Here is a 19,867-nt window from a genome sequence, read left to right as displayed (position 1 = left end):
CCGTCCTCATTGATTGGCGGTGGACATGACGCCACGTGAATTGGAGAGTAAGCGCGCCCTCGTGTGGCCACAGTCAGACAACCGGGTGGAATGAATCGTTGAAATTTCGGTATTGAAAAGCTTGCACCTCGAGCACACGGAGATATGACTAATGTATTAATTACACTGTTCACTGGAACAAAATAAAAGGAGTCATAGAGATATAAACAGACTTAGTAAGAGAGATGGTGAGAGAACAGGGAACAGGGGATGTTTTAAGGCAGTAAATGGCTGCCCAGACTCTCTCTCCATCTGTGGGGTCGGAGGACACTCCATTAGAAGCTTACTGCATCAGCCTGATGCGTTAAATTGGCGGGCTGCAGTTACAGTGTCTCAGGTGACAGCCCCCCCCCCCCCCCATCACTCCAAGCAAGGGGCACCATTAGGGCTGTTTTTATGAAGTTCTGGTTAGGATTTATGTCCTTGGGTGACTGAGGATCCTCGGTCCCTCAAAATCACTCACACTCAGAGACTGTCGTCGGTTTTCGTTTCAAACACGCACCTCCTCTTTTTAAATGAAATTATAAATGATATTGTTATGTTGTTAATTTAGCAGTTTGTCGTTGTACTTTACAGCTGGGTCAAATGGAAAAGGAAATGATCCCAGGAGAGAGGAGAGCTAACATGTAAGGTGGCTTACATGGGCTGCCTCTAACACAGCACCCTATTTTTTTAAATAGGGGTGTGATTAGTTCACTGTGAGAGTCCCCAGCACCATGCAAGGCCGAGCCTCGCTGCACTCATCGATTAAACGTCGGCACATCCCCTGCATGCAGACTACAAAGTATCAAGTGTTTCCATGCACACCGTGATGGAACGTTCTACCCCCTGTGACCCTTAACCCCAGCTCGCCCTACCTGAAGACACCCCGTTCCCTCTTGAGCTTCTGAGGCGTGAAGGAGGGCGGTGCTTTGCAGGGCCTGGACTGTGCAGGTGTGGGCCGGAGGGGGGGGGGATACATTTTGAACTGCACTTAAAAAAAATATAAAAAATAATCCGCAGTTCAGATGAAAGACTAAAGCTTTTGAAATATAAGAAAATGAGAGCGTTCTTGTTCTTGACACTAATGTAGTACATCTTAAAGTACCTCTGACTTCAGGTTGGTGGCATCCTTTTAAGAGTAAGTACATAGTTCTGTCCCAGCATTAGCTCTAGTCAGACGACTTATTCACCTGTGACTGGCACAGAGCGACTAAGGCGTGCTGCGGCACCTCCCTCCTCCCCAACAGATTAGCTCGACCTTGTGTAGCACTGCCCCCCTCCCATAACAGAGGAGCTCCCTGGTCCACATTTAAGCCCCCTACAAGGCTGAGTGCCTGCTGGACGAACCTCTCCTGTATTGGGTGACTCGCCTCTGCTGCCCCTGCTGCCCGCTGGTGTTTTGTTGCGCGAAGTGGGGGCAGCCTAAGGGTGCCGGTGCTGGTGGAGGGGGGCGCGGTGCGTGAGAGCCTCATATCCAATGTCACAAAGACCCAGAGCACAAGAGGGGCACAGAAGGAGGCTGCTGCCTTGGCTGGGTCCAACAGAACCCCATACATTAGCATCTCCTCAGATTTCAAGCCACCCAAATCCCCAACGCCAGCCCCCCGATTGGCCGGGTGGCACGGCGCTACGGGAACGCCATGACATCAAAAGTGTCGATTCGGGGTATCTTTGCCCTTCAGTGTGCTGTTACGTGATGGACAGGCGATAAATAGCTCAGCGCAGAGGTAAGTCGGGATGTGTGTAAATATCTCGCTGGGTTTCCGTGACTAAAGCGCATTGGATTCTGGAGTGTGTTCACGTTTGGTGCGTCAAACAGCAAAGCTCAGCTCGTGCGATGTGGAATGAGATCCGAGGTCCGAGATTTTAATGGAAAGCTTTTCGCTGTTTATGGATTTCCTAACTGGTTTTGACATATTTGTATATTTACAAAGTAAATTGACTTTTTTTAAAAACACAAGGTTTTGCAAGGAAATTATGTCTTTGTTATAAGGGGTTACATCTCATTTTGTACATTTCTTAAAATAAGTGATACACATGCAGAGACTGAGGGTGAGTGACCCTGTGGTTTTTGGGGCAGAACATTGCAGGCAGTGGAAACTTGAGAGCTGCTGAAGTGAATCATTGCTTGGGTTGATGGTCAGGAGTGAGGGGCTGAACCGTGAGGTTACCTGTGGAAGGTTTTCTGAGGATAAACTTGGGAGCCTTCAAGTTAGCAACCAATGTAATGGAAAATTATCTTAATTATGGATATATAAGAACTATGTCTGTATATACACTTATATTTATGTAAATGGCATATTGTGTGAAAGTGCATTGATTTCTGGTGCCGTGCTTCAGGATCTCAGAATGAGGACGCTCGCTTGCCAGCTTGTCTTCCTTGCCTCCGTGGCATTCCTGCTGGTTCTCATGTTGCCCGGTGCCATCGCCAAAGGCCCACAGCGGCCCAAGTACCAGTTCACCAAGAAACCTCCCAGTGCCCCGGAGCCGCTACGGACCACCACCACAGCAATCGGCGGGGTGTGGAGCAAGGTGACCCCCCATCCGACTCCCGCTCTGACAACCACAGTCAGCACGACGCCTCTCTACACTGAGCTCCACATCGACACCGCAGCACCACCCGATGTTGGAAATGAGAACTACACCCTGGACTACAACGAATGCTACTTCAACTTCTGCGAATGTTGTCCCCCAGAAAGAGGGCCCCAAGGTCTGAAGGGGGACAGAGGCTTACCAGGTAGAGGGAGGGGCCATGTCATGCTTGGTATTGGGCTATTGCGGTAATGATTGTCCAGTCAGACTTGGGGAGTGCCGTTTACTGAGGAGCCTGTGTTTGATTGCCCATTGTTTCATGGTGCATTCTGGCTCTGGCTGCAGATCATTTCAGATTTTTACTGATGTCCTCATGCTGCAACAAGCTTCTGTAAACCTTTCCAGACAAGTTGAACATAATAGGTCTATAATACCTCTGTTGTACTGTGTTCATTCCTAATAACTGTTCCGTCAGGCTTTTGTGCTGTTAGTCAATTTCTCTAGGCATTTGAAGTCCATTTGAAGTCATTCCTGCCCATATTTAGTTTTGTTACGCTTTTGATGATATTTTGACAACAATTTAACAAAGTTTTGATGACAGTCCTCTCTACAAACACTCTGGGATAAGTGCAATTACGTGGCGGGCTGCATTTGGATGGATTTTAATGCTGTTGCAATGATTTTACTTAGGAAGAATTTATGAAAAGTATGGAAGAGGATATGAATGGAGGCTGTGATGTCAGTGTATTTCCAGGGGAGCTGGGTGTGTTTTGTGCCATGTGACTAAATGTGTTTCTATAAGAAAAAACAGAGAAAGAGACTGTTGTGTAGACATCAGGTTTGTGAGTCACAATCTAGACGTTAATTCTAAATTACCGATCGCTTAGGATCCAGTAAAAAATACAAGACAACATGCTTCTCCTCTCTTGTGATCTTACATGTTGCAAAATCTGGATGTAATGAAGCATTGTGTGGGAAGTGAATTTCTGAGGGAGGTGTGTGACGCTGATGTTGGGCTACAGGGCCACCTGGAGGGAAGGGAGACGCTGGACCCAGGGGGCTGCCTGGACCCCAGGGCCCGTCCGGATCGGCTGGACCAAAAGGAGACAAGGGTGAGGGGGGGGGATCACCATTAGCATGTTAGGCAGCCTAAACCACAAACAAATCCAAGTCACTGGCCGCTAACTGCATGTGAGATACGGAGCAAAGTGTCTGAGGGTGTTGCTCTGATCCGGTCAGGTGACAGAGGGGACCAAGGCACCACTGGCCTAGCCGGAATTCCCGGCATCTCGGGGAAGCCAGGAGACAAAGGTATGTCACCAAGGGATTCGGCTCGGCTTTTTTTTGTCCTTGTTGTGATTGTTCTGGGTGACTAATTATTAGTGGTTGTGTCTGTCTGTTCCCAGTTGTGCATCTGTGTATAAAAATGAATAAACTGAATTTAGCCCATTTTTTTTTTACCGTTTAACATTGACTGAGAAAGGTGCACTAAAGCCGGCTTCAGTGCTCTGCACCAACTAACTGTACACACACGGATGGGGTCTTGCACGGCCATGACAGGACGTTTACCCTTTACCTCTGCAGGTGATACCGGCTCCAAGGGCGAGAAAGGAGATGCCGGCTTTCCGGGATTCAAAGGGGACCGAGGCGAGACTGGAGACCCCTGTGAAAACGGGACTAAGGGTGAAAAAGGAGACGCTGGGAAAGATGGTGCAACTGGACCTCAGGGCCTGGCTGGAGACAAGGGTGAGAAAGGCGACTCGGGGGACAAAGGGCAGTGCGGGCCTTACGGGGAAAAGGGACAGAAAGGAGAACCGGGGGACCCTGGGCTGCAGGGTCCGGATGCAGCTGGAGGCTACCTGGGCAAGGCTGGTGGGCAGGGCCCCCCTGGTGAGCCAGGACCTTCTGGGGAAGCAGGAGCACCAGGAAAGAAAGGGGAAGTGGGTACACGTGGTCCTCCGGGTCCTGTCGGCGCTCGGGGGTTTGTTGGTCCAAAAGGAGACAGGGGCTCCCCAGGGTTGAGGGGGGAGCGGGGGCCGCGGGGTTTTAAGGGGGCCCGGGGAGCAAACCTGGTTCTGAAGCGGTCCGGCTTCAGTGTGGGCCTGTACCCTAGCAAGTCCTTTCCTCCGGCCGGTTTCCCGGTCAAGTTCGACAAGGTCTTCTACAACGGCGAGGAGCATTACGACGTCACCAGCAGCAAGTTCAACTGCACCTACCCGGGCGTCTATGTCTTCGCTTACCACATCACTGTACGCAACCGGCCCCTACGTGCAGCCCTGGTGGTCAACGGCGTCAAGAAGGTGCGAACGAGGGACTCACTGTACGGGCAAGACATCGACCAGGCCTCCAGCCTGGTGCTGCTCCAGCTGGCAGCTGGGGACCAGGTCTGGGTGGAGACACTAAGGGACTGGAATGGGGTTTACTCAAGCAGTGAGGACGACAGCATCTTCACGGGATTCCTGCTCTACCCCGACAAGGTCTGACCTCTCTGCTCTATACTGCACAGCTTTAGACAGCAGCATCATTCCAAAGATGAGGGTCCTTAATACACTGCAAAAAAACAGGCAGCCTTTTCTGTCCAGATGTTTAAGGTAAGATGATCTCATGTAAAGGGTCTTATCACGCAGTGTGCAAAACCGAGGTGGAGGAACTATCTAAAAAGCTTACAATTGTAAATGGTCTGTAGTATTGTGTTTGTGTAATTGTTACAAACTGTCTAAATATTGTTAATCATTTGTACATGAAATAAAATTAACTTGAACAACATGGACTTAGTCTATTGTTTTTTATCCATTCTTCCGGCAAGTAGAATCAACTGTAATGTACAAAATTCAGCCCAACACATACTTGACTGATATAACCAGAAGATGTAACTGGACAGCTGGAATTATAGCAAACATTTTATGTTTGACAGCTCATCACAAACACACAAGTAAGTAATTTTCAGTTTTACAAGATGATGGAACTTCCCGTCATTAAAAATATGAATTAAATACGAAGTCAGATTCAAAGTTGAATGGTAGTAAATCTGTTTTAACCCCCCACACCCCCCCCACACACACTTGTGAGGGACCCTGGCAGACTGGCTTGTAACACCCTAAAGATAAGCAGCCCTGTTTATACTAGCAGGGGACAGCAGGGGGAGCTCTTCTCTGAAAATAAAAGAAGGCTGTGTACAGAGAGGAACTCCTTGCCACGGAGGCTGCACTCCTCCAGAGCCTGACTCACTGCTGCCGTTGCAGGTCCTGTGGCACAAAGCAGTAAGTGTGCTTTTCCTGGACATTTTCCTCCGACCTCTCGTCCAGCCAGAAGAAAGATCCAGTGAATCATCTCCGAGTAAAAACTGGCTGATTCTCATGAGATCATGGGCCCAAAAAAAGTTTAATTCAGTTGTGGTGAGCAGTCCAGTGAAAAACAACATTTGATTATTGTAACTGCAGTGTAACACTCAAAACTTCAAGGGGAAAATGCATCTGGGTCTAAGACTCACAATGACCTGCTCAGGATTCAGCCTTTGAGGAGGACAGATCCGTCAGGATGTTCCCAGTGCTCAAGGGCTGGGGGTCCCTCTCAGATGGATCTGAAAAGCGACCATATAATTATTATTACTGATGTTATAATGTTTGTTGTTTGATGTCCTTGTAATGAGTGTTATTTTTCTTATGGTTGTTTGTATTCTGTATTTCCCTACACTTCATTTTCTCCATCCCACCGACATTATTAGTTATTTTTCCTGTATACCTCTGTTTCCTTTTTTTTTCTTTTCTTTTCTCTCCCCATGGTGATTGTCTGTTCTCGTTACGATTGTTGTTTCTGTATCCCCCCCCGTTTTTTTTTTTTTTTTCCTCCACGGGACGGGTGAGTTCGGAGCGGCCACACTCTTTGCTCTTGAATTTAATGTAAAATAAAGTTGTCCTCCGAAGAGGGGGGGTGGTGGTGGGCAATAAAAAAAATTTAAAAAAAAAGAAAAGCGACCATTAAAGTGACAGAAGGAAAGTGGCAGGTTAAGAGGACAACATGTGGCACGTACCGTGGTGGAGAAGGGGTCCGACAGAGGCAGTCTCACCTTCAACACCTCCACCATCACTTCCCTGCTCAGCTTGGTCAAGCCCAGCCTGTTCAGAATCACTCTGCAATGGTACAGCCCGGAACGCTGTACCCCAGCCTTGGTGATGATGTGGAGCTGCCCTGCGGTGGCCAAGGGCAGCTTTTGGTGGTTTCTGTAGAACTGGTAGTGCGGCTGTAGGTTTGGATCCCTGCTGTTGAGCTGGACCTGGCACCACAAGTGTAGCTGCTATCCAGTCGGAGGTGGCAGGGAGTCCTACCAGGTGGGGCATGGTCAATACCTCTGTAGAACAGTACATCCAGGGTTAGGGAGAAAGTACACAGACACAGCATTTTCCCACAATGCAACACCTTTCTCATATGCTAACATTAGAGAAGGCATACCATTGACTGGCACCTCAACGGGCAATGACTGCGATGTGTGCCACAGAAGGCCCTGCCACCAAGTGGCTCTGCACCAATAGACACCCTGGTCTTCCTTAGTGAGGCGGGATAAATGCAGGTTTGACTTCGGCTGCCTCTGTAACTCCAAGCCGTCTTTGAAGAAAGCCGCCTCTGTCACTCTCTTCTTGCCCCTGACACGGCAGGTCAGAGTGATGTCATCTCCAATTAGCAAGGGTGCTGGTGGGACCAGCAATACCACCCACCCACCTACAGGGTGACAAAGAGGTCCATGTGAGACAGATACCAAGATACTCCTCAACACACAATGGTCACCGTACCATCTGAGCTTTCCAGTGGGGTCAGCTTCATATTTTGGAATGATGTTCAGCCTTTAAGGTCCCAAAATGAGCGATTGGAGTCAAATGTCGCTCTGTCAGAAAAAAGAGTCTTGTACCTTTGCTTGTCACTGGGGCTGTACCCCAGTGTAGGGTTTGCCAGTTGTACCCTAACTGCTGGTAAATGTACCTTTTAGTCTAATTTAAGGTAGAGAAATGGAACATCCGTAAGGTAAACAACATTAATGTACCCAAAATGATACAAAAAAGTTAATCAGAGTCCATTTCTGTACATTAAAAGATACATTTACCTACAACTGTATGGTACAAATGGCAGACCCTTGAAGGTACAGCCCCAATAACAGGCAAAGGTACAAACTGGTACTCTTTTTTTTCTGACAGTGCACATACAACCTAATAACTGTAGCATATATAAAGTACTTTATCTTGGGAGTTCTAAGAGATTACGAATACATCCAGTTCATATCTGTAAGTTACTACACGCAATACACAAGTAGGTTACAACAGTAAACAAGCTTACCAGCCACGTCTATCTTCAGCGGATCGCTCTGCAGTGTGTCCTGCAGTTCGGTCTCCGTCGTGTTAGTCCTGCCTTGGCACGTGTAAAGACCACCGTCCAGAGGAAGTTTGGCTGTCAGCGTGTAAATGTCATCGTACAAGCCGAACTGTCGTATTGGCTGGCCGTTTTTGAACCACCAGTATTTCCAGTCAATCTGTTTGTTTCCAGGTATTGTGCAGAGCATGGTTGCGGTCTCTCCGACCAGCAGCTGCTGGTTGCCCCAGACCAACGTCAAGGTAGGTCTGAGTGGCTCATCTGTGCGTGGACAGGGCGAATGTAACGTCAAAGTGACGCCAGATCACAGCAAAACAACAGAACGCGATAATACACCATCTAGGTAATAAATGACATTGCTTACCTTGAGATGACTTCCGACCAATCACACCTGAAATAACTGTACACAAATTACAGAAAAACAGGTTATTAGAAAAATGTATGAAGCAAACGATAGTGACACGTACACACATATATGCACGATTAGTTCCTTTACGTACCTATAAAGAGGATAAGCGGCTGAACTGGGATCATCTTGCTGGGATCAGTGTCGACGGGGAAAGATCCTGCTTGTATTCAGGACAAGGAGCGGCGTGAAGACGATCCCGGCAGTTTCACTTTCCCAAAAAGCGTTTTTTCCCCCCGGTAACGAGTCCTGTGACTGATTGTGCAACAACTATGATTTGTTTCATTCTAGAGAAAATAAACGCAACCGATGAGCAAACATTTATACACATCTGGAGTTTCCGGTCCGAAGCGCAATTTAATCCGGCCCAATGTTATGTGAAATATCTATGTTTTAAACATTTTACAATAATTATAACAAAAATGGCCTTTCCTCAACAACCTTATGTGATGTGAAAATTCTTAAGATATTTCTGTGGTCAGCATCACAAAATCTATCTGGCACACCAATTAAAACTATAAAGGAAACAAAAAACTTGTAAACCAGTGTAATGATCGAAGACCCTTAATCCCTCTGCTGTTTTTACAGCTCTTCCAGCAAATAGATACAACTGTAATGTACAAAATTCAGCCCAAAGCCTAATGATGGAAACTGTGGCATGTGAAAAGATGCTGGGAAGATTAAATCTGCATAATGATGTTATTAAGGAACAATGGGACAGCTTTAGTAGATATATGACAGGGAAGAATAACTCAAATATGCTAAAAGACTGATAATGGGACACAAGTGTATTAGATGCCATGTTCTAACATTTATTGTTTGTTACTATGTGTTATATCACACATGCCAATTTATTGTATTTTTTTTTATTCTATTATTTTTTTAATTGCTGTATACTTTTCCTTTAATCTCTGTCTTCCTGTTAAAATCAATAAAAATTTAAATTACAAAAAAAAAAAAATTCAGCCCAAAGTATACTTGACTTATATAACCAGAATGAGATGTAACCCTGTACAGCTGAAAATATGGCAAACATTTTATGTCTGACAGCTCATCATAAAGGGCTCAGGGCTCAGGGTTTGTCTCCGATGGATCTGAATATGAAAAGTGACTATTACCATGACAGAAGAGAAGTGCACTCTCTGGTTTTCGCACAATCCACAGCAAAACACGGGTTGCAAACACATAAGTCACCAACCAACAAAAAACAAAGCTGACCAACATGTTTCTCATATAGTAAAATTAGAGAAGGCATACCATTGACTCTCACTCTAACAGGCGACGAGTAGGTTGTAGACCACATAATGTCACCCCGCCAGGTGGCTTTGCACCAGTAGACTCCCTGGTCACTCTTGGTGAGGCGGGACAAGCGCAGGTTTGGCTTGGCCTGCCTCCGCATTTCTATGTCGTCTTTATAGAAAACCACTTCGCTCACAAACTTCCTGCCCCTAACCTCGCAGGTCAGAGTGATGTCATCTCCAATCCACAAGGGTTTGGGTGGGACGTGTAATACCACCCACCCAACTACAGAGGGAGAAACACAGGTCTGTGCAAGACAGATACAAAGATACTTGCCAATGCACATCGGTCACAGTCTAGGCTGAATGACCTTGCCAGTGGGATCAGCTTCATATTTTGGAATGATGTTTAGCCTTTAACGTCCCAAAATGAGCCATAAAAAGGTTTGGAGTCACATGGTTGCACATTGCTTATGTTTCTGGACAGAAAACAGACCAGATTAATAGTTCTTGGGCTCATATGTAAAAGGTTGCAGGTTCTAAGTCTAAGTGGCTCATCTGTGTGGCTACAGGGTGAATGTAACGTTAAGTGATGCCAGATCACAGCAGAACAACAGAACTCGGTAACACAACATCTTAGTAATAAATTAAGTATCATGCTGACATTGCTTACCTTGAGATGACGACCGACCAATCAAAATTGAAATAACTGCACACAAATAACAGAAAAACAGGTGATTAGAAAAATGTATAAAGCAAACGGTAGTGACACGCACACAAATATGAACGATTAATTCCTTGATGTACCTATAAAGAGCATAAGCGGCTGAACTGGGAACATCTTGCTGGGATCAGTGTTGACGGGGAATGATACTCCTTATATTCAGTACAGGGAAAGGGGTGGAAACGTTCCCGGCAGTTAAAAAACCCCGATAACGAGTCTTATAAGCAAACATATACACATTTCCGGACCGAAGTGCACGATCGATCCACACACACATGCTTCGGCTCAGGAACATTCCTCTTGAGTCTCCCCATGGCTCCACGTGTGGTGTTTACATGTTCTCCCCATGTCATCGCGAGGGTTCACTCTGGGTTCTCCGGTTTCCCCCCACAGACCAAAAACATGCTGAGGTTTATCGGAGTTACCAAATTGCCCGTAGGTGTAAGTGGATGGTGTGTGAGTGTGTCCTGCGACGGGTAGGCGCCCCATACTGGGCTGTTCCCTGCCTTGTGCCCGTAGCTTTTGGGATAGACTCCGGACCTCCCGCGTACCTGAACATGACCAGCGGTTTCGGAAAACAGATGAAAGCTATCGATATAGCCGAAAAATGAAACACCGGAAAAACTGTGGGTGAGAGCAAAATTCTGAGTGCATTTCTTAAATCAACATTAAAAAGCACATACCAGACACCGTGTTCGGCTTATGTTCCACGCAGAAATAAAATTAATACATTTTTATGCATTTAAACGTTTATTAAACTATAAACATAAATCGAAAATAAAGTCCAAAGATTCACTATTTTACTAAATTTCCACTGCCTAAGTACGGTTAGAAAAACCGTTCATTCCAAACCAACGTCCCAAAACTCCCCCACCTTACGTAAAATAACTGCGTTACTATACTATGTTCTTAAAGTGACATGCAGCCATTCGAAACATTAAACAGAAATTAAAGTACTAAGACATTAATAAGGAAATAAAACATGACTAAATACTATAACTAACTAAATAAACTCCTAGGAGACATTTGCCCCCTACAGGATGGATGGGTAATAACAGAGAAATATGTGTTTTTTTAAGCCAGGGTTCTTCAACTCTGGACCTCGATTCCAAATCCAGGCCATGTTTTCAGTTCTCCCAGGTAGTTGTTTAATAATTACTGATTCTGATTGGTCAGAGGCTTCACACCTGACTGACAGGTAAAGGAAGGCTGGAAAACCAGCAGTGCTCGGACCTCGAGGACCGTGAGTTGAATAACCCTGTTTTAAGCAGTTGCAAAATATACAGGTTCATAAAGTACATTGTAACACACTGTGGCAATGAGGTACGGTAAAATGTCCGAGATACCAGCAGGGCCCATATGACCCCAAAGAGTGAATTACACTCAAACAGGCACAGTGAGGCATCAGTAAACGTTTACTGACTGCAAACAGCATTTTTACGTACCGAACCAATACGGTGATCATTTAAAATAAAATTAAAACAATGACCATACTTTCACTACCTAGCAGTCAAGTTACAATTAATTCATGCCTCAAGTCAGTTTGCCAAATGTAGAAAAAGAAACAATTTGCATTGAGTATGAAAGAAATTGAAAATGGTTGGTCTCAAATGAGAAGGCGCCACATTTATGTAAATATGTGTACGGGTATTATAAATAAGATGAAGATGATTTGCAAAATAGGTAATTTCCTTGCAATCAATCAACTAAGTAGTTCCCTAAATGTAAACATATTTACATGCCTTTTCCTGAAAGGAAAGAGTGATACTCAGTCAGCTGGTATGTTCGGAAGGGGATGGTGGGGTCAGATGGGTGGCGGGGTGCGGTGGTGGGGGGGGGGGTCAGTCAGTGAGGACCTGAGGCTGCAGCGGAGGCGGCAGGTAATCTTGGCCCAGGTTTTCCGAGTCAATGGCGGAGGTGCACTGCCGGTCCTGTGGAGGGTGCTTCTCCAGAGCCTGTCTGACCTCGCGCTCCACGTCTCGCTGCCAGTCAATGAGGTCTCTCTCCAGCTGCTGGGCGCCCTCCAGTACGCGCTCCTGCCGCGCCCCGAGCCCCAGCAGCAGCTCCAGGCTGTCGGAGACCGGCACCGGCTGGCACGCCTGGCCGGACATGTAGCGCTCAAACTCGGCTGGGCTCAGGTTCAGAGACTGTGCATCCAGCTTCTCGATGAAGGCCAGCGCACAGCACTGTGGGACCGGGAACAAACAGCAAAGGTCTGCGTTATCATGGCCGCCTGTGCCTGATTATGTATGCATCGCCGTCTGTGTCTAGGTGTGTGTGTGTCGATGTCTGCGTGTATGTCTGCGCATGTGTGCATGTCTGCGCATGTGTGTGTGTATGTGGGGCATGCCCCTTACCAGGTTGGTAAAGTAGTAACCGTCTTCTCCACTCATGAGCCGGCTGGGGTTGCAGAAGCGGGTGATGTACTGGATGTTGGACTGCAGGCGAGGTGGGTTGGCCTTCAGCACCACGTAGATGAGGGCGGTCAGGAAGTCGTCGGCTGATGCAGGTTCCTGCTTGCTGATCTTGATGGCGCTGAAGATGTGGGTGCTGCAGCGGGTGATGCATCCCAGCTTGTCACGGGGCACTCGCATGGAATCCACCTGGATGATCTCTGGGAAGGGGCCAGACACGGTCAACACAAGGGCCTCCCCGGGAGAGCGGACCAGAGGGCCACCGCTTACCCACCTGTGATGGCCTGGAGCATGTCTTCCGAGACCCTGGGGATCTCCTCGTCCACAGGGACGCCGAGCATGTGTACGGTAACCCAATGAAGGGCCCTGCAGCAAAGGGAAGGAAGGTGTGTCCACAAAGGCCAGCAGGCAGAAGGAGCAGGACAACAAAACTCCATATATGAGCCCTAAAGAACACACACCACCACAAGCGGCTCACCTGATCCTCGTCTGTATGGCCAAGTCTCTCTTCTCATCATCTGAGGTTTCAGGGCAGAAGACGTTCTTATAGAGACGAGTCATTATGTACCTCTCCACACGGTCCATGACCAGCTCCACACGCTCGGTGGACCCTGAGAGACAGAGGTGGGACCGTGTGTTCAGGGAGGGCAGCCCAGGCCAACCATACGCCCACTAAAGCAGAGCCAAATCCCGTGCCCTACCTTTTAAGTGAGTAAGCAGGCGATCTGAGAGGCTCTGGTAGAAATCCTGGACGCACTCGGAGGACTCATCTGCACCCAGGTCCTTGAAAACAAAACAGTAACAGACATGTATTTAAAGGTAGAAAAAAAAACATATGTTCAGAATCACTTTTTCACCATTACAATGATTTGATTTAAGACAATATGAAAAATTTATTTTAGCTAATGCTTTTGGTTTAATGTGATTTTAGTAAAAGCAGTTTTTTAAAAATCCATCCATCCTCTGTCGCTTATCCAGGGTCAGGCCGCGGGGATGCCCAGACCTCCCTCTCGCCAGCCACCTCCTCCAGCTCCACCGGGGGAATCCCAAGGCATTCCCAAGCCAGCCGAGAGACATGATCTCATTTCAGCCGCTTGTATCCGCGATCTCATTCTTTCAGTCACCACCCAAAGCTCATGACCATAGGTGACGGTAGGAATATAGATCGACCGGTAAGTTGATAGCTTTGCCTTCTGGCTCAGCTCCCTCTTTAGCACGACAGAACAGTACAGCCACCGCATTACTGCCGACGTGGCACCGATCCGTCTGTCGATCTCCTGCTCCCTTCTTCCTTCATTTGTGAACAAGATTCTGAGATACTTGTACTCTTCCTACTGAAGCAATTAAAATCAACGGCTCAATTAATTCCAGCTAATTATCTCCTGAGCTTGGAAGCTGCGTCTTGAGAACTTCACAGAGACAGCGCCCCCCTCTGGTGCCTCACTGACCTCTTTACTGGCCATGCTGTCAGTGAACTTCTTGCTCTTCTTGTAGATTTCCAGGCCCAGTCTCGGGAGCTTCTTCAGGAAGTCCACAAACTCCGTCGACACACGATCAGTGTCAATGCTGACCTTCCGGGTAAGAGAGGGACTCGAGGTCCTGGCCTCTGGGCTCCCTGGCAGCACAGGCAAACAGCAAAGAGTCCCGTCAGGGAGATGACCTTGGGACGACCTTGAGTTTATTTCTACATTACTTGTGATTCGTGAAGCTGGACCAGCTGATAACACCAACCTCACAAGGCATCTCCTGGCTCATCAAAGCACAACTGCTTCAAATATGTTAGCTGGTTAACAAAGATGTAGAGAAAACCATATTCGGAGTTAAAGGGACAGGTGTTAAATGTCAGTGTGGATTCAGAGTATGGCACTAAGTGGGAATCTCAGTAATTCGAGTCGTTAAACACGCTGCGTCACAGCTGGATCAGAAGATGGGGAAAAGCCCACTGTGACCCAGGGATGGGATTTTTAGCAGAGCTAACTAATCACATCGAGGCACCTGCCTGCGAAGCCAAACATTTTAAAAAGGAAGAAGGCAAGACATTTTAGAGGAACGAAGAGGTAAGCATCTTATATGCCCCTGTTCTCAGTAATTCTTCTGTTAGTGAATTCATTGTCACATACAATTCCACCCGTATTATGTGTTGTTAGGTAAGATAATTTTACACATCGGAATATAAAGATGAACAGCCATGTCCTTTATGAGCTCCGCGTATTGACCAGAACCAAGACTTTACATGGTACAAGCTGGCCAAATGACACAACGTTAGGATCTATTCCAGGAACACATCACCAGACGTGTATCTGGGTGAAAAGCTCTGCATGGAAACGGACTAAAACAGAAACTGAGAAAGCACTGGGGGGTGGGGGCGGGGGGGTTGACCCAGAACTGCAAACAGCTGCAAAAAAGGACGTGTCTGTGCAGCCGATGAGCTGCCAGATTGTATCATTCGTGGCAACTGGACTGAATCTATATACAGTGTTCCAGTGTAGGTGTCTAACACTGCCTCCTGCTTACCATACACACTACAGTTTGCATACAGAGCCAGACTTCTCATATCCATGAGGAAAAAAACACAATTGTAAAATATAGCCTGTACACAAAACAGGCAAAAAAAAAATTTTAATAATAGACATAATTTGCCACTGTACATTTTTCAAAGGCATTTTCACACGGTACCTTTTTTGGTTGAAGCGCGAGACGATGGGCTGAAGAACTTCTTCACAGTGTTCACTTTGCGCGCCTTCTCATTGGTCTTTTTCTCCTCAAACTTCGAGAAGTGCGCTAGAGACGGCGGCTTGGGTGTCGGCCGCTGCACACTGTATGCGGCGGCATCCTCTTCCTTCTGTAACCTGGGTGGGAGTCGTACACATGAGATATTATTTAGCACCTGCACACCAGCAAAGTGTACAGCTGGCTCTTCAGCAGAACTGTTATCCTCATTATCTATCCACAAATATTATTTGCATAAATAAGAAAGGTATTATGGGAAGAACAAAGTGACATTTACTCTTTACGGGTAGTCATTCATGAGAGTGACATGTCTTTATCCAGTGGAACAGATGGACATTCCAGTGAAGCACTGCAGGTTTCTAGGGTATAACTACAAGTTTCCAACTGGGACTAGAAGTGGCAGCTGGTCACTGCTCCATCTGCTTGCCAAAACTTGTTATGCAGTCAGGTGTGTGAGGCTGGGCGGGGATTTGACCCCCAGTTCACAAAACAGACACTTTAACCAGAGATGCCTCAGGTCAGTTAGACTTGGGATAAATAATGACAACAAAAAGAGCCTTCGGCCATGTTAATTAGCATGATAGGAGCACATCTGAGGATTCAGTGATGACCTGGAATATGAGGGGATGATCTAAGTTGTGGACCTCCTCACCTCTCTGCCAGCTCGCGGTCCTCCTGGATCTGATTCTGCCGGCCATGTTGGTAGTCCTCTCTCCAGCATTTGGAGCAGTAGCCCTTCCAGGCGGCGTTGCCATAGTAACCGCATCCTTTCTTACACAGCAGCTCCGACTGATCCACATGGATCCCCCTGCGCTTCGATTTCTGACTCATCTCTTTTGAGGAGGGATCGGAGCAAGGCAGGGAAGGAAAGATACAAGAAGCAGTATGAGGAAGACCAAACGCATACAAAGAATAGATTGATTTTAAACGACAAAAAGAAGATGTAGGTGTTCTTTGGGAAAATGGAAATGGATTTTTTGTTGGGGGGTAGGGTATTATGGCGTTTTTCCACCACACCAGGTACCGTACTTTTGGTACTTCAAGAAAGTACCTCAAGTACCATACTTCAAGCTGTTGCTTTTCCACTGGCGGAAATACAGTGGTACCTCAGAACTCGAACTTAATCCGTTCAGAACTCCGGATCGAATCCTAAAAAGTTCGGGTTCTGATCGAATTTTCCCCATAAGAAGTAATGGAAAACCAATTAATTGGTTTCCGGCCCCAAAAGATTACACTTAAATATGTTTTTTTTAGCATTTAAACACAAAATGAAGCGGATAAAACAAGAAGAGCATATACTGTACTAAACACATCTAAGCACATTTATCAAAACAGTAATTTGTAAAGTAAGAAAATAAATGTATCCAAACAATGTGTAAAGTTAAAAAAACAATGTGTCCTGCCCCGATCGTCCGCTCCTTCCGTGTACCACGACCATTCGTTATCCCCATGTGGAATCCCCTTTGTGATCAGCTGTTTCTGGTTGTTGTCATGAGTCCTCTGTATTTCGTCCGCGTTTCAGTTTGTTTCCCCAGTCCGATCATTGTATAGTCCGTCTGCATTTTGCCTGCCTTACCTGTAATTAAACCCCGTATTCCCCGATACCCTGACGTCTGCGCCTTTGTCTCCATTCCGTCCCCGCTCGGCACTACAATATTATTATAATTAAATGTATTAATGGTTTATTATTAATATTAAAATATTTAATAAGAAATCTTTATTTTAAAATGTATTTTATTATATGATAATAATTACTCTTACTGTCTATCATTGTCTAAATGTATTTTTACTGTCTAAATATATGTATTCAGTTAGTGTAAAACATGCACGATGCTATCACAGCAAATGGCAAGCTGAGACTGAAGCATTACCCTTTGTTTCCGCAGAGAGACGTGCCGCGTGACTCGTTTCCCCGCGCTCAGCTTAGGTCGGCGTTCACGGTTTGACTTCTGAGATTCAGATCGAGTACTAGGTAATTTTTTCCCGAACTGGTTGGTTCGACTTTTAAGAAATTCGAGTTCTGAGGTACCACTGTACTGGTACCGGCGCCGAATGACATCACAGTAGGAGGCGGGGTATTTTATAGTAGTATATTATAGGGCTTGGCGATGTGCAATATCAATAGAAACATGGCACGTTATGCACATTCAATCAATTCTTACATCGCTAGTTATTAAAATAAGTTATTTCTTACTTTCAATTCTGTACAGACACTATATAGTGCGGGGGTTAAAATTTTTTACTGTCATACGAAAAAAAAAAACGTATCAAGCTTTGCAGTTTTAATTATTATGCATTTTATAGATTCTTAGGCTTAAAAACCAGTTTAAAGTTTACCTCCGCTGCATGCTCCGAGACAGTCATACTCATTTTCATCTTTGCCGTTTATATCAATCGAAGACGGGTTTGTGAGAAATTTACGAACTTTTTTGTTTTATAAATATTTATTACAACTAAATCACATCGCTAGCACAGCACGTTATATGCTTGGTAGGGTGCCGTTGGCTGCAGGACCGGACGGCTGTTTGTCTATGCTGGACTACCCCCACCTCCCTATTCCCCTCCCCTGTTGCAAGTCTCGACTTTAGTGTTGTGAGATGTGGTGACTATGTGCTTATTGCTGAGGTGTTTTATTTCTGTTCCTATATTGTACTCCCTACTGGAGTACAGTCTGGGGGCTGTTTTTTTTATTCACCTCCACTCTCCTCACGTAATCTTGTTTCTCTGAGTTTTCCTATAGTCCCCTGTCTTCCTGACCTGTCTACCCACCATAATGTTTGTGTATGTGATGTTTGTATATGTATGATCAGGTTGATGGCAAGTTTTTTCGCTGGTACTTGTGACTAGTGACATGGTGTATTGCAACAGCAATAAAGGGTTTCATCAATCATAGTTCAGGCAATGGAGTCCAGCGCAATGTTTTCGTTGCAGATCAATCCCCAGCTAGAAAATAAACTTATCAACAGACGATTCCATCTTTTCCCGACAGTCGAGTTCGCCTGTGGTGTAACTACCACTACGAAGGTGGAAGGAAGCACAAACACGCAACCGTGACTCAGTACCAATCGTCTGGTCATCGGTCTTTTTATTTCACATTCCAGTCACTTCGCTCCCTTATAATTACCGCATATAATTCTAATTATACTTAGCATCTATAAGCACCTATAATAATCAGTTTCCACCTGTGGCACGACCCAAGTTCAGAAGCAGCCAGTAAATCGCCACGTATTAAGCGGAGTTCGCTGTCCTGTCTGGGACAGTCCGCCCCGCCGTTGGTACCTCTCCATTGCTGGCTTACGGTAACGCCAGTATCTGCCCTCACTTTCTACTGCCGTGACGGCAGACCGACACTTCCTATACACAGGGATACAAGCTTTTGAGTAAACAGTCAAAACCGAAAAAGCAAGAGAAGCGACAGGGGCGGCGTCTATAGAGACCTCTGTCGTGTTTTGAAATGCCATTTCGCGTTAACTACAGTTCTATTGGCAGTTTACAAACACCGAACTAGAAATGTATCGGGAATGTGGGCGTTTTTTGTTGTTTTTTTTAAAATACTGTTTTATGGGGGGGGGGAGAGAAAGTACATAACAACCTATTTCGCTCCACCCGACTGAAGGAGTACGGAAGCACACCCACCCCCATGGCTAAACACACACCCTCCCCATCCGCTAAGGCGACCCGAAAGCAGCCTGCCCACTCGGCAATTTTCCCGTTCCTACCCGGATTCCCCCCGGGGTCTCCGATCGCTTTCTGCGGCTCCGGACGACCCTCTTCTGCAGTTGCCCAGTCGGCTCACAGCTCGTTGCGAGGCACCGTCTTCCTCCTCCTCCTCCTCCCCGCGTCATCGCGCAGCTGGGCCGGGTAACTACAAGCTCACCGCCCCCTTTCCTTTCCATAACCTGACGACATTTCAAACGCTTCAGCTCTGCATATGTCCTTTATTTTAATACACATATCGTATAGATACCCAAATATTCCGATTCAATCGATTTCAATATAGCGCCCCACTAAAATGTCACGAGTTCACACGTCAATTTACGATTCAAATGTAAGAACAACGTCGTTTGCATCGGTTACATAATATTTAAACTCGTATAAAACGCAAAGGAAAGCAGTGGTGTAACTCGTTTCTACGGCAGTATTTTCGAGCTTTGTGTACAGACAGGGTGACCAGATAATCCATGTCACGGAGGACACTGAGCTATAGGACAGGAATTGTAAATCACCATTTCAATTAAAAGGACCTGGATTTCACTTGAGCGCTGAGTTGTTACTGTGTGCTGATTGGTCAGTCTCCTATAATCATGCATGTGTCACTAATACTAATGTGAAACAGCTGGATGAGTCTTTCAGTCAAGGAAACAAACCAGCCAAAGCACAAGAAGAGCTGAACTATTTAGCCAAGTGAAGGAGCCTTTCAGTTTGAAAGTAGCTTGTAAAACCC

At 46.2% G+C, this 19,867-nt stretch overlaps 3 protein-coding genes across 4 annotated transcripts; 1 reads left to right on the top strand and 2 right to left on the bottom strand.

Annotated features, from left to right (window-relative positions):
* The first annotated feature begins 2,370 nt into the window (after positions 1-2,370).
* On the top strand, positions 2,371-5,229 carry otol1b (otolin 1b). Its single transcript, XM_023807151.2, has 4 exons — positions 2,371-2,758; positions 3,576-3,665; positions 3,793-3,864; positions 4,138-5,229. Exons 1-4 carry the CDS (start codon positions 2,371-2,373, stop codon positions 5,034-5,036), a joined length of 1,449 nt encoding a protein of 482 aa, XP_023662919.1. The 3' UTR covers positions 5,037-5,229.
* A 94-nt stretch (positions 5,230-5,323) lies between these two features.
* Positions 5,324-10,411, bottom strand: LOC111854920 (high affinity immunoglobulin epsilon receptor subunit alpha-like). Of its 2 annotated transcripts, none has more exons than XM_072701214.1 (6): positions 10,363-10,411; positions 10,229-10,264; positions 7,879-8,172; positions 7,003-7,269; positions 6,620-6,901; positions 5,324-6,133 (listed from the first exon to the last, which is right to left on the bottom strand). In XM_072701214.1, the coding sequence occupies exons 1-6, from the start codon at positions 10,394-10,396 to the stop codon at positions 6,054-6,056; spliced, it is 993 nt and encodes a 330-aa protein (XP_072557315.1). In that variant the 5' UTR covers positions 10,397-10,411; the 3' UTR covers positions 5,324-6,053. The 2 variants fall into 2 exon arrangements, with proteins under 2 accessions (XP_072557315.1, XP_072557314.1); XM_072701213.1 differs by lacking the exons at positions 10,229-10,264; positions 10,363-10,411 and adding exons at positions 8,276-8,311; positions 8,412-8,702.
* Positions 10,412-11,010: 599 nt separating this feature from the next.
* Positions 11,011-19,279, bottom strand: LOC111841405 (rab5 GDP/GTP exchange factor-like). The gene is made up of 9 exons (XM_023807108.2): positions 19,143-19,279; positions 16,076-16,256; positions 15,370-15,542; positions 14,142-14,308; positions 13,395-13,476; positions 13,172-13,304; positions 12,968-13,059; positions 12,637-12,893; positions 11,011-12,465 (listed from the first exon to the last, which is right to left on the bottom strand). The coding sequence occupies exons 2-9, from the start codon at positions 16,252-16,254 to the stop codon at positions 12,121-12,123; spliced, it is 1,428 nt and encodes a 475-aa protein (XP_023662876.1). The 5' UTR covers positions 16,255-16,256; positions 19,143-19,279; the 3' UTR covers positions 11,011-12,120.
* Positions 19,280-19,867: the final 588 nt, after the last annotated feature.

This window comes from Paramormyrops kingsleyae, chromosome 17, assembly GCF_048594095.1.
Source record: "Paramormyrops kingsleyae isolate MSU_618 chromosome 17, PKINGS_0.4, whole genome shotgun sequence".
Taxonomy (NCBI): Eukaryota; Metazoa; Chordata; class Actinopteri; order Osteoglossiformes; family Mormyridae; genus Paramormyrops; species Paramormyrops kingsleyae.
Note: the sequence above shows the minus strand (reverse complement) of the source record. Positions and strands in the feature narration are given on the sequence as shown.

Excerpts from the sequence above, each read along its gene's own strand:
- otol1b (XM_023807151.2), top strand. The coding sequence starts at position 2,371 with ATGAGGACGCTCGCTTGCCAGCTTGTCTTCCTTGCCTCCGTGGCATTC. Across the intron at positions 2,759-3,575 it reads GGGGGACAGAGGCTTACCAG|GGCCACCTGGAGGGAAGGGA; the intron begins GTAGAGGGAGGG and ends GTTGGGCTACAG. Across the intron at positions 3,865-4,137 it reads GGGGAAGCCAGGAGACAAAG|GTGATACCGGCTCCAAGGGC; the intron begins GTATGTCACCAA and ends TTACCTCTGCAG.
- LOC111854920 (XM_072701214.1), bottom strand. The coding sequence starts at position 10,396 with ATGTTCCCAGTTCAGCCGCTTATGCTCTTTATAG. Across the intron at positions 10,265-10,362 it reads GCCGCTTATGCTCTTTATAG|TTATTTCAATTTTGATTGGT; the intron begins GTACATCAAGGA and ends ATTTGTGTGCAG. Across the intron at positions 6,134-6,619 it reads TGATGGTGGAGGTGTTGAAG|ATCCATCTGAGAGGGACCCC; the intron begins GTGAGACTGCCT and ends GTCGCTTTTCAG.
- LOC111841405 (XM_023807108.2), bottom strand. The coding sequence starts at position 16,254 with ATGAGTCAGAAATCGAAGCGCAGGGGGATCCATGTGGATCAGTCGGAG. Across the intron at positions 13,477-14,141 it reads ACAGCATGGCCAGTAAAGAG|GACCTGGGTGCAGATGAGTC; the intron begins GTCAGTGAGGCA and ends TTTGTTTTCAAG. Across the intron at positions 12,894-12,967 it reads CATGCTCCAGGCCATCACAG|AGATCATCCAGGTGGATTCC; the intron begins GTGGGTAAGCGG and ends GCCCCTTCCCAG.